Genomic DNA, 19,043 nt, shown 5'->3' on the forward strand with positions numbered 1-19,043 from the left:
GTAAACCTCTATCAAATCCTCCTTCATTCTTTTACGCTGTAAAGAATAAAGTCCTAACCTGTTCAATCTTCCCTGTATCTCAACTCCTGAATACCCAGCAACATCCTAGTAAATCTTCTCTGCACTCTTTCAATATTACTGATATGCTTCCTATAGTTAGATGACCAGAACTGCACACAATGCTATGCCAGTTTCCTGAGTAAATACTAATGCAAAAAAACTGTTTAAGATCCCCCCCCCCCCATCTCGTGAGGCTCCACACATTGACAACCACTTTGATCTTCTAGGGGACCAATTTCGTCCCTAACTATCCTTCGGGTTTACCTTCACATTATCTGCCAAAGCAACCTCATGTCTTTTTTTTGCCTTTCTAATTTCCTTCTTTAGTATTTTCTTACATTTTCTATACTCTTCAAGTATCTCATTTGTTCCTTGTTGCCTATACCTGCTATACACCTCTCTTTTTCTTAACCAGATCGCCAATATCCCTTGAAAACCAAGGTTCCCTATGCCTATTAACTTTGCCTTTAATCCTGGCAGGAACATGCAAATATTGCACTCTCAAATTGTTGCCTTTGAAGCCCTTCCACTTGAACACATCCTTGCCAGAAGACAATATCCCAATCCACTCCTCCTAGATCCTCTCTCATTTCCACAAAATTGGCCCTTCTCCAATTTAGAACCTCAACTTGAGGACCAGAACTATCCTTATCCATAAAAGAGACAAACAGCATCTTTGAGAATTTACTGTTTCCATTGTTCCATTTCCTTAAACACATTTAAGTCATAATGCTGCAGAAGTACTCCAAAAATCATAACAAATTGCTGCATTTCAAAATAGTATGAAAACTTGTTGACTATCATTTACAGCCATAAGAAAATAAACAACTCATTACAAGTAGATAAGATTGATATGGGAGGGGACAACTTCACAAAATAACTTTCATTAAATTATATGGAAAAAACTATACAAGATACAGTAGGGAAGACATTTTGACAATTTAATAGACATTAAAAGTATATTAATAAACTGTAGGAGAACTGTATTTCTTTGATGGTTGTATAAAAGACAATCAAGTGGTAACAAAAGGTATTGCAAAATAACATTTCAGTCATCAAGAATCAGTGTTGATATACTGGCACGGTTATGGAGATGAGGAGGAAGTCAGAATAATAGGAAAATTGTTCAAACAATTATCACAAGGAGATATAATTAGTTTCTACTTGCTTTGAAAATTCTTGTCAAATCAACTGCAGCAACGAGCAGCAAACCTGATCAGATTAACTTTTACTCTGAATGGCAAAGCCTTTGGCAAATTCCTGTCACCGAGTCTAAACCTATAGGTTTATGGGGTTCACAGAACTGGCACAGAATTACCTCAAGGGCAAGAGGGGATGAATAACAAACTAAAATTTCACACCTACAACACACAAACAACAAATTTACACGTTTCACAATATATTTCATTATTCTCTAATAAATCCCATGTATTATAAAATGTAACCAATTTTCCATGGCTTCACTGGTATATTTTTCCCCCAGTTTCTCCACAGCATTTCCATATTTCACTGAAATTACACCTTCTAACCTTTTCTAGATTCTTCAAATCACTGTGCATTCTTCCCATTATTTGTATCAATTCGATTTGATGCTTGTAAATGACAAGGTTATGGCTTCCAGTCCTTTGACAAGATTTGATCATGTCACAGATACTAAATTCAATATATGGACAGTGCACTACAGTTAAAGTTGTCAACTTTCATTTGCATATTAACAATTTTTGAACCAATTTAAAACATAACTTGTAGGTCAATTATAACTAACGCAGCTCTGTCAATTTTTGAACCTACCACCATCTAACTTCACCCAGCAACTTCTTTTGGACAGAATATATTTTTCATATTTGAATATTTCCACTTTATTAATTCATTTATCTTAAATTTTCTTTCTTCTGACACAGGCACATATTTCCATTTAATAAATTGTCAATTAGGCACATACCATTATTATAATTAAGGTGGATGCTATGCACAATTCAACATACATTCTCACTAGTTTTCTGCATATAAATTATGTTTATATCCAGGAATAGTACAAAAGCTTTTCAAAAGGAATCTTCCATCCCACCACTTTTAACAAGAATATAAACAATTCAAACTCAAATGATGTGGCAAGATTAAATTCCTGGTGTGGCTAATCACTGATACTAGAGAAGTGTAGTGTGAACAAACTGCTAATTTTCTTTTTGAGTCTTTCCAAGGAAAAAAGTATGGTCTCGGAAATGCATGCTTCACATATTAGTAAGCAGATTATGAGGCTCCTTGTGGAACTGAAGAAAATTTGGTCAAAGATCCTGGCAACAATTTATTAGAAGGTTTTTTCCTTTTCTTTTGGGAGATTTCAATTATAGGGCCATTTACTTAACTAACTATTCAAAGTCAGCTCAGATAGAGAGAATGAGAGAAATCACTAAAGCATTGCTGAATTAGTACCCAGACTGCATGCAGCTCTGGTTTCCCCCTACCCAAGGAAGGATATAGCTACAGAAGTGCAAAGAATGCTCAACAAAAATATTCCTGGGATGGAGGATTATGCAATCAGAAGGCATAGAACAGAATGAGTCTTATATTTAGAAAAATGAGGATGAGCTAACTGTAACATTTACAATTCCAACTGGGCTTGACAGATATACAAATGGTGTTTCAGCTAGAACCAAGAACAAGGTATCAGCTATTTAAGGCGGCATTCAGATGAAAATTCTCTGTGCAGCAGGCAGTCAATAGTGGATTGTGTGTTTAAGACAGGTCAATTTTTCTCAGATATTAAGGAAATCACTATTAACATAAGTGGCAGAAACACACCACTTTAGGGAGAGCCAATTCCACGTATATAACAGCAAAATGCTGCCCGATTTACACTTTTCTTGGAACTCAAATGAAATCAAGAGACACTTAACATGACAAGACTAATGTTGTAAATTTTAAATTAATTTGGAGTGAAATTAAAAACAAAACTGCAAATGTTGGAATCTGAAACCAAATTTGGTAAATTGGTTTATTACTCTCATGTGTACCAAAGTCAAGAGGCCATCTTATTGTACTTGGGAGACATTCAATAGTTTTAGAACAATATAATAGAAGCTGTCCTTTGGCCTGCTGGTATGTTTTCATTTAGGTTTTGGTATCTTCTGCTTGATTGGAGTGCGGAGAGGAGAAAAATGCCCAGAATTGGTGGGGTCTTTGATTACACTGCCTGCTTTATTGAGGCAGCAGATAGAGTACACAGAAGCCACGGAGTGGAGGCTGGTTTCTGTGATTGGCTGAGCTGTATTTTTGCAGTTTTCTGTAGTCACGAGCAGAGCAGTTGCCATACAAAGCCATGATGCATCTGGAAAGGATGCATTAGAAACAGGTGAGGGGCAAAGGGGACCTGCCAAATTTCTTTAGCTTACTTAGGAAATACAGGCACCAATGTGACTGGACTAAGGCAGGCTGTTGATGATGTTCACTCTGAGGAACTCAGAGCTCTCAACCTTAGTACTGTTGATGTAACCAGGAGCATGTGCACAGTCCCTCTTCCTAAAGTCAATAACCAACTCATTTTCTTTGCTTACATGAGGGAATGGATGTCATATCACCATATTACTAGGCTCCCTAACTATGTCCTGCACTCCAACTCAGCATTATTTGAGATACTGCTACTATGGTGGTATGATCAGCAAACTTGTAGATCAAGAAAGAGCAGAACCTGGCCACACCGTTGTCAATACATAGGGAACAGAGTGGGAACTCAGGATGCCATCCTGTGGGGCACTAGTGTTGAAGATATTCATAGGGGGGTTGCAAAGGAAGGTGTCAAGTCTCAGGTCAAGGATCTTGGATACGTGCTTACTTGGAATTATAATATATAAGACGGAGGTGTGGTCGATAAACAATTTTCTAATGTGAATTCTCTTTCAGATGTTTCTTGTTTAAAAATTTTTTTTAATTGAATTTTCAAATAGGTTACAGAATAGAAAGAATATATCAGCCCTCCCCCTCCCCCTAACATATCCCTACATATATGAAAAAGAGGAAGAAAAAAAAGAAAGAAGAAAAAGAAAGAAAGAAAGAAAGAAAGAGTGCCTGGATATCGGAAGATCCCCACATGCTCCATGGAGTTCAAAATAGCTTAAATATATATATTTATTTATTTCCCCAGATGACCAATAATTTTATCTTCGGAGCATCTATATATTAAATCCTATCTTTTGTAAATAAGGGCACCAAATTTTCAGAAATATATAATAATTATTTCTTAAATTATAAGTAATTTTTTCAAGCAGAATGCAGCTGAAAATTTCATTCTTCCAACGATCTATACTTAAGTATAAATCTGATTTCCAAGTAACTGCAATAGCCTTTTTGGCTACTGCCAATGCAATTTTTATGAATTCTTTCTGATATTTGTTCAATTTGGGTTTCAGTTTTATCCCTTCAATATCACCTAGTAAGAATAATATTGGGTTGTGTGGAAGTTGTGTTCCAATAATTTGTTCCAGTAAAACTCTTAAATTTGTCCAAAAAGGTTGAATTTTAAAACAAGACCAAGTAGAGTGTAAGAAAATACCAATTTCTTGATCACATCGAAAACGTTGATCAGATAAATTTGGGTTTAATCTGCTTATTTTTTGTGGTGTAATATATAATTGATGTAAAAAATTGTATTGTACTAATCTTAGATGGACATTTGTTGTATTTGTCATACTGTCTACAATTACCGCAGAAGTTTTTTCAAGAGTTAAATAAATGTGTGAGGAAAGGTAAGCTGTCAAGAATATCGTTGGAAAAATTGACATGGAAATTTGACCTAGGAGGGTTACAATTACCAAATTTTAAGAATTATTACAAAGCAAATCAACTTAGATTTATTGCATCTTTTTTTGATGAAGATAAACTGGCATGTATTAGAATAGAATTAGATAAAATAGGAGAAAATATACCAGAAGATTTTATATATAAATGGGAATCTAAATGGATATGGGAAAAGAAAGAATCTCCTATATTGAAACATTTGATTGACTTATGGAATAAGATAAATGTTGATGATGAGATAAAGAAATATTTATTAGCAAAGAGACCTTTAATTCAAAATAAACTTATTCCTTTTGCAATGGATAATCAACTTTTATATAACTGGTTTCAAAAAGGGATTAGATATATAGGAGACTGTTTTGAAGGAGGTATATTAATGTCATTTGATCAATTAAAGAATAAATACAAAATATCAAATAACACTCTTTTTTGTTATTTCCAATTAAGGGCTTATTTAAGAGATAAACTGGGTCAAATAATGTTATTGCCGAAACCTAATGAAATAGAAACTTTAATTCATAAAGGAAAAATGAAAACATTTATTTCTTGTATGTATAGTTTGATTCAAAAACAGGCAATTAAACAAGGAATTCATAAGTCAAGACAAAAATGGGAAACTGATTTGAATCTTTCAGATGTTTCTGAGATGAAAGTATGGCCAGGAAGATGGTGTTTGCTACAGATCTGTTTCAGAAGAAGGTAAATTCCAGTGGGTCAAGGTTGTCTAGGAGGCTGGAGGTAATGGATGCAATGAACAGCCTGTTGAAGCACTACATGATGGAGTTTGTCAAAGCCACTTAACAGCAGTCATTCAGGAACATTACCTTGTTTTTCTTAGATACTGGGATGATAATAGTTTGCTTAAAGCAGATGGGAATCTCAAATTCAAGTAGGAAGTAGTTTAATATTCCCACCAGTTGATCTAAGGACACGGCCAGGGACACCACCCGGGCCAGAGGCTTTCCATGGGTTCACTGACTGGAAGACTGAACTTGGAACATCTGTGAGTGACTGTGGTTCAAATGCATTGCAGACTGGCAGGATGGGTGCTGACATTCCAACCCCCTTCTGTTCAAAATGTGCTTAGAATATATTAAACTCATCAGGAAAGGATAAGTGGGAATGCTGCCCGAGTTTTTCATGCGGCCAGGAACATATTGGAAGAACTTAGCCAGTTGAAACAGCAAAAAAAAATCAGTTTCAGATTAGGGACGCTTCCTCAGAAATGAACTGAAAAAGGGTCCCTGACCCATAACATTAACTGATTTCTCCCTCTACAGATGGTTCCTGGTTGGCTGAGTACTTCCAGCATTTTCCATTCTTACAAAAAATGAAATCGATTGTCTATGAAGCGTGAGAATGGAATTTGTAATCAATGCAATCTTGTGTTCAAAGCAGAAACTGAAAATCAAAATATTCAATTTGGACAACAATCTAGTGCGAGATCAAAACTTAACATGCTGTCTTATCTAACAAAGATTTAACTTAAAAGATTACATTTCACACCAAGTAACTACAGTTCGGAATATGAATGCCATTGACTCCATTCAGTGGAATACAAAATCAAAACTAAATAAGACATTTTCATTGTGTCTAACAGGCCTTAATTGTTTTGGTAAGCAAGCATGTTTATCCTTTGAAAGAAATGGCATTAGCTCAGTTGAGGAAGATAGTCACTCTGCAACAGTCTAATATTGTGCACATCATGGAGAAAAAAAGTAATCAATACAACAGAATATACCATCATGCAGCACACAAAATGTGAATATGTCCAAGAAATATACAAAAAAAATGCCAGCTGTCTCAATTATACCCAGAGTTGCACTGAAACAAATCTGAACCTGGGTAAGGAACAAATTCAAAATAAGTTGATTTTTCCTTGTCCGTGATTGTTAGATCCAAAATGTCTTAATTTAGCTGAGTTGCAAACCAGTGACCATGACCGTTTCTTATCTAATTATTTACGCCACCTAACTTCATTGATATTTATGCACAAGTGAGTTTCAACCCCTAGCTTACAATATCAAATTCAATCAAGCATTTCCTCAGTCCATACTACCAATGTAATCTGCAAATTCTTATGATACTCGAGAACTGAACATATAATTTACTAAAGGACAACTTCAATTATATTTCCAAAAACACGAATATTTCTAATCCTTCTCGGGCAATTCAGCCCATCATTGACTTGTTTCCCAATGTACATGTTGATGATAACAGAGGTTACTTAATTTTTTTAATATATATATATATGTATGGCTCTGCCTGAAGTGGTTACCTTTTGCCTTCATGGACCATACTACTGAAAACATAATGGCAATACTCTCAAACAAAGTCACGAGACAACAATCTAGTTTTATCCTTTATAAAGATATCTTACCAGGAGGCATGAGTTTCATTAGAACACGAGCGCCATCTCTCAGAAGTGGCATGTTTAAACTACTGCCTAGGTCAGCAACTTGCCAGAGAAAGGAAATGTATCGGGGATGCAAAGACATTATCTAGAGGAAACAAATTTAAAATAACTAAATTATCCAAGTTACAACACAATGATACGCTAAACATATAAACTGGTAAGGCATCAATATGGTAAAACTGACCATCATTACATCAGCAAAGAAACTGATTATAAATAAATAATGTGCTGAATATCCTTAAGATATGAAAATTGAAACTTAAAGGAAGTTGTTTTCTCAACTATTTGATTGCTCAAAATTTATCTGTTTTTGGCAAGGCAGCAATCGATAGACATTTCTAAAATCAACTATTTTCCTCTAACTAGCCCAGAATGCAGAGTACAACTGGACCCTATGCAGTGATATTAAATATTAAGACCATTATCCACAGAGACCTTCTCAAAATTATATAATATGCTTGCAATAAGTGCAATGTTACAATGATAGTAGATTGCAACACACACACAAAATCAAAAGAATGATCGTGAACTTGCTGGTTTTTATACATAATATTGCATCTTTCAATAAAATACTTCATTTGACCTGATGAAACTGAATAGAGATGGCAGCCTAATCTCATTTGCCAGCTGTTGACCAGCAGTTTTGCTTAAGGGACTACAAAAGCTTGGTCAAGTAATTATGCATAGGGATGGACATTACAAACTCAACAAATATTTTCAGTAATGAGCCCCAGATTCCAAACATGATCAGAATATAAAAAGATTATGTCCTTTCTTACCCAATTGATCACTTTAAATTTATGAAGTCAGTTAAGCAAAAAAGTTTCTTATTTCCTCATCTGCAACACATTACACTTTAGGCCTAAATCAGTTATGCTTGATGGGTATCAATAAAGTTACAGGTATTGACAATAAAGGGATTAACATTAAAAATTAAAAACCAGAGGTACTAGAAATTGGAGTTAGAAAGTCTTGGAAATCCTTGGCAGGTCAGACACAGTGAGTAAAAAGTGCTAACTGTTCAAACTCATAAGCACATCAACTAATAACACTAGGTTCGACATAATACATGACACAGTCTCCTCTCATTAATTTCTCATCTAAGAGGCATTCAAGTTCCCGATTCATATATGCATTGCTGCCCAGAAAATTTTTAACTTCTCTTGTTATTAAGAGACAAAGAATATAAGGTTATACCAGCTTTTATCTCATTTTAAACACATGAAAAATAACATGAAAATGGCAGGTTTGCTTTGATTAAGCTCTTTTCTGGGGCCATACTATCATCCTCTATGGATATCCATGACAGCTTCTACTAACCATGCATAAACACGAACCAATGTAATAGAGAAAAAGCAGAATGGAAATGAGGTGACTCATAAGTTAAGGCATCCCCCATTTCAATTACTAACACTTGATGAATTTTACTTTGCAACAAAGATTTCGTAACATTACATTAGGTCTGGAAAGACAAACATGTCCCACTTCTCCATTTTGTTCCAAATCACAACTGTACCACATCAATCATCCCTTTTATTATGCACCCTTAGCTGATGAGATAAAATACTCTGCATTCAAGTCCCACTCCAGAGAAAACCTCATCAATTAACCAGGTGCATGCTACATTGTCAGAGATATAATTTTTGGGATAAAACATTAAACGTTATCTTCCTGCACTCACAGGCATGGTGTGAAAAGGTTTCACAGCATGGAAGCAAATGTCTTGGTTAATATTTTCCATTGATTAACATTAAAATTGATCATTCAGTTATTAGCACATGTTGCACACAAATTGGCTATTTTGTCTCCAATATCACAATAGTAACTGCAACGCAGACACTGCTTCTTTGGCAGTGTAGCAAGTTTACTAGAGCTATTGGGAGTGGTTTTTAACTAATATGGCAGGGGGATGGGAACCAGTATGATAGAGAAGAAGATAAGCCAGCAGGTTAACAAGTAGATGATGTATGTAACATGAACCTAAGGAAGGACAAGCCAAAGATGAAGTTTAAATGTAGACAGAACAAAGAGTTAAAAGTACCACAGAGGCAAAATTCAAAAGGGCGAAGAATGCAGGACTGAAGGTGCTGTATTTAAATGAACAAGGCATTCAGAATAAAGTGGACAATTTCATGGCACAATTAGAGATAGGTCAGTATGATGTTGTGGACAGTACTGAGTCATGGCTGAAAGAAAGCCAGAGTTAAGGATATACTTTGTATCAAAAGGACAGGCAGGAAGGCATAGGCGGTGGTTCTGTTGGCAAGAGACTGAATTACATCTTTAGAAAGAGGTGATATAGGGTGAGAAAGCGTATCTTTGTGAGTGGAGTTAAGAAACTGAAAGGGTGCAAAAAGCCATTCATTATGGGAATCACATGTAGGCTTCCAAATAGTAACCAAAATGTGGGGTTGAGTTTGCAACGGGAGCTGGAAAAGGCATGTAATAAGGGTAATGACATAATTGTAATAGGGGACTTAAATATACAAGAGGATTAGGAAAATCAGATTGGTGTTGGAATACCTAAAATACCCACGAGTTGGCTTTTTAGAGCAGCTTGTGCTTGAGCCTACTCAGGGAAAGCCCACCTTAGATGGTGCCTTGTGTAATAACCTAGATCTTATTAGGGAGCTTAACGTAAAGGAACCCTTAGGAGGCAGTGATCATAGTATGATTGAATTCATACTGCAATTTGAGAGGGAGAAGCGCAAGTCACGTGCATCAGTATCAGAATGGAATAAAGGGAACTACGGCAGCACGAGACAGAAGCTTGTCCAGATATATTTGGAGGAGGATACTGGCAGGGATAACGGCACAGCAGAGATAGCTGAGGTTACTGGCAATAGTTCACAAGGCACAGGATATTTACGCCCCACAGAATAAGTTCTCAAGTGGCAGGGGTAGACAGCCATGGCTGACAAGGGAAGTAAATGATTCCATAAAAGTCATGAAAAGTGCATATAAGGTAGCAAAACTGAGTGTGAAATTGAATGATTGAGAAGCTTTTAAGCTCCAACAAAAGGCAACTAAAAAACCTATAAAGAGAAAAGATGAAATGAGAGAAAACTAGCCAACCGTATAAAGCAGGATACCAAAATTATTTTCAGTTATATAAAGAGTAAAAGGGAGGTGAGAGTTGATGTTGAACCACTGGAAAATGATGTTGGTGAGGTAGCAATGGGGGACAAAGAAAATGGCAGATGAACTTAATGGTTACTTTGCATCTGTCTTGTGAGCAGTGTGCCAGAGGTCTGAGAGTGTCAGGGAGCAGGAGTGAGTGTCATTGCTATTACGAAGGAAAAATTGCAAGGAAAACTCAAGATCTTCAGGTGGATGTCACTTGGACCAGCTAGACTACATCCCAGAGTCCTGAGAGAGGTGGCTGAATAGACAATGGACATTGGTCATGTCTTCCAAGAGTCACACCTCCATGCCACTGGAGGAGTGGAAAATTGCAAATGTCACTCCACTCATTAAGAAGGGAGGAAGGCACAAGGTAGAAAATTATAGGCCAGTTAACCTAAACTCTGTGGTTGGGAAGTTATAGAGTCTATTATTAAGGTTGAGGTTTGGGGGTACTTGGAGACTAATGATAAAATAAGTCAAAGTCAGCATGGTTTCTGTAAAGGGAAATCTTGCTGGACAAATCTGTGAGAATTCTTAAAGGAAGTAACAAGCAGAGTGGACAAAGAAGAGGCTGGATTTTCAGAGGAGATTTGATAAGGTGTCACATGAGGCTGCTTAACAAGACAAAACCCTATGGTGTTACAGGAAAGATACTGGCATGGAGAGAGGAATGGCTGACAGGCAGGAGGCAGCAAGTGGGAATAAAAGGGGCCTTTTCTGGGTGGTCACCAGTGACTAGTGGTGGTCTCAGGGGTCAGTATTGGGGCTGCTACTTTTCATGTTGTTTGTCAATGATTTGGATAATGGAATTGATGGGTTTGTGGTAAAGTTTGAAGAAGATACTGTTACGTTCCCCAGTAACCGGGTAACTTATCAGCAAAGATAGATGGGTCCGCTGAGCCTGGTGCTACTATTTTCAAACGTTTTATTTATAAAGGGGCACAAACGTATGGTTAATACAAAACATTCAGATCATATACATCGTCAAAACTCAATCTAAAGCATAGGTGTAGTAATAATCAATCAAAAATGAGCTCTATCGTTGTCTAGGGGTTGAACGATTTGTCCAATTGAAATATAAAAGTCTCGCCAGTTCATGGATGCTTTTTGCCGCTTGAGGGACCGCTGCATGTTCACGGGTTGGATAGAGAAAATAAACTTGCCAGCCTTCTGGACTCAAAGCGTGAGATTGAGAACGGGAGTTCCTCGTTGTCAGTCTGAAATCCTTTTCGGGGTTATCAGCCACTCAATTCCCTAGCTAGGGGAACCAGAACACACGTGGCTCCCGAACAGCTTCCCGTCCTTACGGGAGCGATGAGCGATGGTGTCTCCGTCTGGTGCGTCGCTGGAGTACCGCTTCCAGCAGTCTCCTTTTTATCATGGCTGGCAAGATTTGTAAATGTCAATCAAGGTAGGGTGAGGCCATCCCCACACCACATTGCCCGAGGGTGTCCATGTCCCTGATATCTGGCACATACTATAGAGTTGCAATTCACACAGGTGCCTCTAAGAACAATGGTCAACTCCGTGGCATTGTCTCTCATTTCCTGGGTCCAAGACCCGAATTAATAGCGATCTTGCGATTCTCTTGAAGGAGGGGGCTGAGGTCATGACAATACAAAGATAGGTAGAGGGGTAGGTGGTGCCAAGGAAGCAATACAATTGCAGCAGGACTTGGATAAATTGGAAGAATGGGCAAAAGAAGTGGCAGATGGAATATAGTGTTGGGAAGTGTATGATATTGCAGCTTGGTAAAAGGAACAACAGTGCAGCCTATTATCTAAATGGGGAGAAGGTTCAAGAGGTGCAGAGGGAAGGTGTGGAAAGGTGTTCCATTTATGTGTGCATTTACCTTGTCACCATGTCATCACAACACGTGTACAACAATAACAAGCCATTGTTAAAACATTTTAAACAAGTATCTACAGTAGCCCAGATGCGGAAAATTAGAAATAAAAATTGATAACGTTGAAAACACTCAGCAGATCAAGCACTTTCTGTGGAAAGGGAAACAGAGTTAAACTTCATTACAGCTGGGAGATGTGGTTGTGGAGGAGATATCATGAACAAAGGGAACATTTGTGATAGGGTTTTTATGGGATGTGTTGCTACAGATGGCAAAAGCAAAAACCTTAATTGGATTTATAAGTTATTTCGATAGGTATTTTATATACGCACACATATACATTCATATTTATATGCAAGCAAGGCTAAGGGCCAAGTACTGGAAAATAGGATTTGGCTGACAACTCTTTTTTCCAATGAGCATGGATCAAGGCCACAAAGTGTCCTACCTATCACTAGTTTTTTTTGGGACTCTATGAAGCACACAGAAACAGTTCAAACGGTGCCTTATTTGATGTTATGCAATATCTTTAAAAAATACATTTACATTAATGAACATTAAGATTATAGTTTGCTTACCACTCCAGGTAAACAGCTTTCTACTTCAGGATTGGGCCCATCACTGTAGTGGTTACCATGGTTTCCAGGGGAGCCAGTTGAAGAATCAGATGAACTGTCAGGACTTGATGGCATATTTGAACTTATCTGTGTTAGCTTGGCTGTAATAAGCTTAAGAAAGACGAACTGTTCATTAGCACAAGGAAATACCATTTTTTCCTGCAATAGGTAATTTCAGAAGTTTAATATAAAGTACAATTTACAACTCTTGTATTGATTATCTTTTCTCTGCCTCTATGCTGAATAAATTTTAGAGCTGATTTCTGGACTGCCTTTTTGAATCACACCATTTGTTATTTTTGTGTAAAAAAAAACAGCTCTGGGGAGCTGTTGATTTTTTCCCTAGGCTAACAGCTGCTGACACAGGAGATGAAGGCTGAAAGCAAAATGGCAGCAGGAAGGGGCACAATTTTCAACTAGCTTGATTACGTGTTCCTACTCTTTGGGAAGTGCTTTGAAGCTTTTTGATGTGCTCAAAGCTTCTTACATAGCAATTTCAAATCAGAATCAGGATCAGGTTTATTATCACCGACATGTGTCATGAAATTTGATAACTCAGCAGCAGCAGTCCAATACAATACATAATATAGAAGAAAAAAAAGTAAATAAACAAATTACAGTATATGTATATGGAATAGATTTAAAATTGTGCAAAAAACAAATATACATTAAAAAAGTGAGGTACTGTCCAAGGGTTCAATCTCCATTTAGGAATCCGATGGCAGAGGGGAAGAAGCTGTTCCTGAATCACAGTGTGTGCCTTCAGGTTTCGGTATCTCCTACCTTATGGTAACAGTGAGAAAAGGGTATGCCCTGGTGGTTGGAGGTCTTTAATAAGGGACGCTGCCTTTCTGAGACACCACTCCCTAAAGATGTCCTGGGTACTTTGTAGGCTAGTACCCAAGATGAAGCTGACTAGATTTACAACCTTCTGCAGCTTATTTCGGTTCTGTGCGGTAGCCCCTCCGTGCCAGACAGTGATGCAGCCTGTCAGAATGCTATCCACGGTACATCTATAGAAGCTCGAGTGTATTTGTTGACATACTTAAATCTCTTCAGACTCCTAATGAAGTATAGCCGTTGTCTTGCCTTCTTTATAGCGGCATCCATATGTTGGGATCAGGTTAGATCCTCAGAGATCTTGACACTCAGGAACTTGAAACTGTTCACTCTCTACTCTTCTAACCTCTCTGTGAGGATTGTTATGTGTCCCTTCATCTTACCCTTCCTGAAGTCCACAATCAGCTCTTTCGTCTTGCCGACGTCAAGTGCCAGGTTGTTGCTGTGACACCACTCCACTAGTTGGTATATCTTGCTCCTGTTTGCCCTCTCGTCACCACCTGAGATTCTACCAACAATGGTTGTATTGTCTGCAAATTTATGGATGGTATTTGAGCTATGCCTAGCCATACTGTCACGGGTATAGAGAGAGTAGAGAAGTGGGCTAAGCACACAGCCCTGAGGTGCAGCAGTGTTGATCGTCAGCAAACAGGAGATGTTATCACCAATCTGCATAGATGGTGATATTCCAGTTAGGATGTCGAGGATCCAATTGCAGAGAGTGGTACACAGGCCCAGGTTCTGCAACTTCTCAAATGGGGTCAAAATTTAGTTTCATGATTGTGCAAAGGAGAACATCATCTGGAAAAACATTCTCTCTCCCCACCCCCGGGGAAGTAACAATTCATAAAAAGCACACCATCTTTTCTGCAATTTCATGCCAACCATCTTTGACTATAACACAGCAGAGAGTTTTTCTTTCCCTTTGAGGGAATGCCCAACTTCCAGACTATATCTTCCATGGACAAAAATTCAACTGAAATCTCAACTTATCCATGGAGTGCTTGTAATGAGGCATGAGCTGGCATAGGTAATTGTGGTGCAGGCTCAGTTCTGTGTTTTATTCCTTCAATATAGCTGCAAATTTAGTAAGCACTTGCCACCAGTGGAGGAATATGTCCAGTAATGGGACATTCCTGGTCACAATTCTCTGAAGTCCCTTCACCGCTGAGCAGGGTATCCAAGACATCTCCTTCTCAGTACCCGTGAGCTGTTAGACATGGCAGTGGTTTAAACAACATTAAACAGGGATCATTAACAGCCTGCACAGTAATGCTCCACAAGCAGTTTTATTTTTTAAATGCATTCTTAGCTCCTGGTCTGAAAAATAAATATATTTCTCTAATTGCTTGAAGGAAAGCACTGATATTATACCGTGAACAACCATAAACACATTATTGTGCCTTGCACTGGTGCTCTGACAAAATGACCAAAAACTGGTGTGCAGAGACAGCTTCCGAGGGCTGGTGTTATATGGATGAGAGGCCCAGCACCCACTCATCTTATTGCTGTATCCTATCTAGCACGAAGTGTTAGCTATTGCTGGGGGTTGGCCATGCATTGAAAGAAGACCTGATCTTACATATCACCACCTGTTCAATGGGATGGAAGCTGCAGTCATACCTCAAAGGCCAGCAATGTGAACTTATACAAAGAAAAATTATCTTTGGGCAAGGAGAATTGTGCAGTTAAACATGGAGAGGGCAGAGAGAGCTACTTCCATTACATTCAACAAGAGGTAACAAGAGGGACTGTAGAATCTGGGTAGTCTGCCATCACATGTAGTAAGTAATGCTCAGTAAGGCCTTCAATCACCATGCTGGGCAGGGTGATCCCTATATCTCAATTCTGACCAACTGGATCACTTACCTTGGTCTGCCAAAACCAATCTGCACAGGCAGTCTTTCCTCATTTAGCACGAGATCCCTGACAAAACAATAAGTAGTATCTGGGGAGGCAAGGTTCACACCAGAGAAACACTCACCCTTTTTTTTTAGTGCTAATTGCATTATTCTTATTTCTGGGAATGTATCCTGAGTGCTAAGTGTAGGCCAAATGGTTTGAACCAACTTTGATTAATCCTAGGCATTCACAAAGCTGAATTTTAAAATAAATCAACTTCCTAGGTCACAAATCTTAGTACCAATGACAATAGAACTGATGCTGAACAACTGTCAAGTGAAATGACATACTTATTTTTACTCGAGTCAGAATTATTTACTATAATATTCTTTACATATTTTCTGACACACCTCCCCTCAAATTTGTCAGTTTTCAAGGTGGAAATTGTTACAGATATAATCAACTAATGTGCAAAATTTTGAGTGAATTCATTGAAAAGGGGTACAACTTAAAAGATAATCCTCAACTTGGAAATATAATCTCATGTGGCGACCCACTTTCTGTGCAGGCAAACCGGCTCACAAATAGCCAGTGCGCAGGGGGAGACTTTGGTAATGCACCTCTAACATCATTTCCACCTGGAGAGGGTGGGTGCTAGGGATTAAATGCCAGCACCGCGAAATTTGAATAAACTAGTCTCGAAACGACTTACCGACTGCGTGTCGTTAATTAGCACATCGCTACACTGGTGACCCCGACGGTCCAAACGGGATTTGGACCAAAGATGACTGACTATTCATCTGTTCACGCAGTTTCGCTAAATCTGCTGACTTTCTGGATGCTGCAACCACGCGTGTGGTTTAGCCAAGCAAAAGCCCAGTTCCAGATTCGTCAGATATCCTCTGATTCCACACGTTACTACCACGTGGTGAGCGCCCTTGACCAGGAGACGGCCGCCCAGGTTGCGGATTTCATACAGTTGCGCCCCCGGAAGAAGGCAAATATGAAGCATTCAAAGCACTGCTCATTGGGACCTTTGGCCTCTCACGGCGTGTGCGGGGTGCCTGCCTGCTTCACCTGGACGGTTTGGGAGACAGACACTAATGAATGAGATGCTGGCCCTGGCTGACGGACACAAGCCCTGCCTCATGTTCGAGCAAGCGTTCCTAGAGCGACTGCCAGGGGACATACATCTGCTGCTGGCCGACACAGATTTCAGCGACCCCCGGAAGGTGGCAGCCCGGGCAGACGTGCTGTGGAAAGCCAAGAGGGAGAGCGTGGCGTTCGTTGGTCAGATTACCAGGCCACGCGCCCAACAGCAGACCAGACCAGGCCCAGCAGGCGGGTGCACACAACGCAGAGGCAGGAGTGAGGAGGCCAGTGAACAGTGGTGTTTCTACCACCAGCGGTGGGGCACAAAAGCCCGCCGTTGTTGCCCGCCCTGCAAGGACCAGGGCCAGCTGTCGCTAATACTATGGCAGCTGGCCACCACGACAGCCCCTTGTACGTCTGGGACAAACATTTGGGATGCTGCTTCTTGGTCGACACCGGAGTGGAAATCAGTGTCTTGCCCCCAACGGGGTACGACACCCGCAACAGGAAGCCAGGACCCACCCTGAGGGCCGCAAACGGCAGCACGATATGGACCTACAGCACCCGCACAGTGCAGCTGCAGTTCAGCGCCAGCCGGTTCACGTGGGACCTCACACTGGCCGCCGTGGCCCAACCACTCCTGGGGGGACTTCTTGCCAGCTCACAGCCTGCTGGTCGACTTGCAAGGGAAAAGACTGGTACATGCCGAGGCTTTCCAGACGTTCTCCCTGGGTGAAGCCAAGTTGCCGGCCCCACACCTGGACTCCATCACGCTGTCGGACAACGAATTCACCAGAATCCTGGTGGACTTTCCATCGATTCTGGCACCGCAGTTCACGGCAGCCATGCCCAGACACGGGGTTCAGCACCACATCCCGACCAAGGGACCACCCCTCCACGCCCGCACACGAAGGCTCCCCCTGGAAATGCTCCACCTGGCGAAGGAGGAGTTCAAGAGGATGGAGGAATTGGGGATCGTGCGGAGGTCCGACAGCCCATGGGCCTCCCCTCTGCACATGGTGCCCAAAGCAGCTGGGGGTTAGAGAACATGCGGCGACTACCGCAGACTGAACGAGGCTACAACTCCAGACCGCTACCCCGTGCTGCACATACAGAACTTTGCAGCAAACCTGCATGGGGCAAGAATATTTTCCAAAGTAGACCTCGTCCGGGGATACCATCAAATCCCGGTGCACCCTGAAGACATCCCCAAAACAGCACTTATCACCCCGTTCGGCCTGTTCGAGTTCCTTTGAATGCCATTCGGCCTGAAGAATGCCGCACAGACGCTCCAGCGGCTAATGGATGCGGTGGGATGCGACCTGGACTTTGCGTTCATCTATTTGGACGACATCCTTATAGCCAGCAGTAGTCGCCAGGAGCATCTGTCCCACCTCCTCCAGCTTTACTCCCGCTTGAGTGATTTCGGCCTCACGATCAACCCGGCCAAATGCCAGTTCGGTCTCAATACCGTCGACTTCCTGGGCCACAGGATTACCAAAGACGGGGCAACACCTCTGCCCGCCAAGGTAGACGCGATCCGCCACTTTGCCCGGCCCAACACGGTCAAAGGCCTACAGGAGTTCGTTGGTATGGTGAACATCTACCACCGTTTCCTCTCCTCAGCAGCCCACATCATGCGCCCTTTGTACACCCAGATGTTGGGTAAAGGCAAGGACATTACTTGGGACGAGGAGGCCGTGGCCGCTTTCGTTAAAGCCAAGGAAGCCTTGGCAGATGCCGCGATGCTGGTGCACCCCAGAACGGACGTTCCGACTGCACTCACGGTGGATGCATCTGACACAGCGGTCGGTGGGGTGCTGGAACAGGCCATCGAGGGGCGCTGGTAACCCCTGGCGTTCTTCAGCAAGCACCTACCACTACCCGAACTCAAGTTCAGTGCTTTCGACCAGGAGCTGTTGGCACTGTATCTGGCAATCCGGCATTTCAGGTACTTCTTAGAAGGCAGGCCGTTCGCCGCGTTCACGGACCACAAACCGTTGATCTTCGCGTTCACGAAGGTGTCCGATCCCTGGTTGGTTCGCCAGCAGCGACATCTGTCCTACATCTCCGAGTACACGACGGACATCCAGCATGTCTCAGGGAAGGACCACGTCGTGGCGGACGCACTCTCCAGACCAGCTGTCCAGGCCCTGTCCTTGGGGGTGGACTATGCAGCACTGGTAGAGGCACAGCAGGCAGACGACGAGATGCCCAGCTACAGGGCTGTAGTTTCGGGTTTGCAGCTGCAGGACTTTCTCGTAGGCCCAGGTGAGAGAACCCTCCTGTGCGACGTGACTACCGGCCAACCTCGCCCCATCGTCCCGGCAGCCTGGAGGCGGCAAGTTTTTGACTCCATACACGGTTTGGCGCATCCATCTATCAGGACAACCGTCCGGCTGGTCTCCAG

General features: G+C 41.0%; 1 protein-coding gene across 4 annotated transcripts in view; it reads right to left on the reverse strand.

The window, feature by feature from the left end:
• The window catches only part of usp9 (ubiquitin specific peptidase 9), a 284,080-nt gene that overhangs the window by 113,607 nt on the left and 151,430 nt on the right, over positions 1-19,043 (reverse strand). For all 4 annotated transcript variants that reach the window (XM_073045518.1, XM_073045519.1, XM_073045520.1 and 1 more), the window contains 2 exons: positions 12,821-12,970; positions 7,235-7,355 (listed from right to left, as the gene is read on the reverse strand). In XM_073045518.1, coding sequence (XP_072901619.1) covers positions 7,235-7,355; positions 12,821-12,970 — 271 coding nt within the window. The remainder of the gene's footprint in view (positions 1-7,234; positions 7,356-12,820; positions 12,971-19,043) is intronic.

Source organism: Hemitrygon akajei, chromosome 5 (genome assembly GCF_048418815.1).
Source record: "Hemitrygon akajei chromosome 5, sHemAka1.3, whole genome shotgun sequence".
NCBI classification, from domain to species: Eukaryota; Metazoa; Chordata; class Chondrichthyes; order Myliobatiformes; family Dasyatidae; genus Hemitrygon; species Hemitrygon akajei.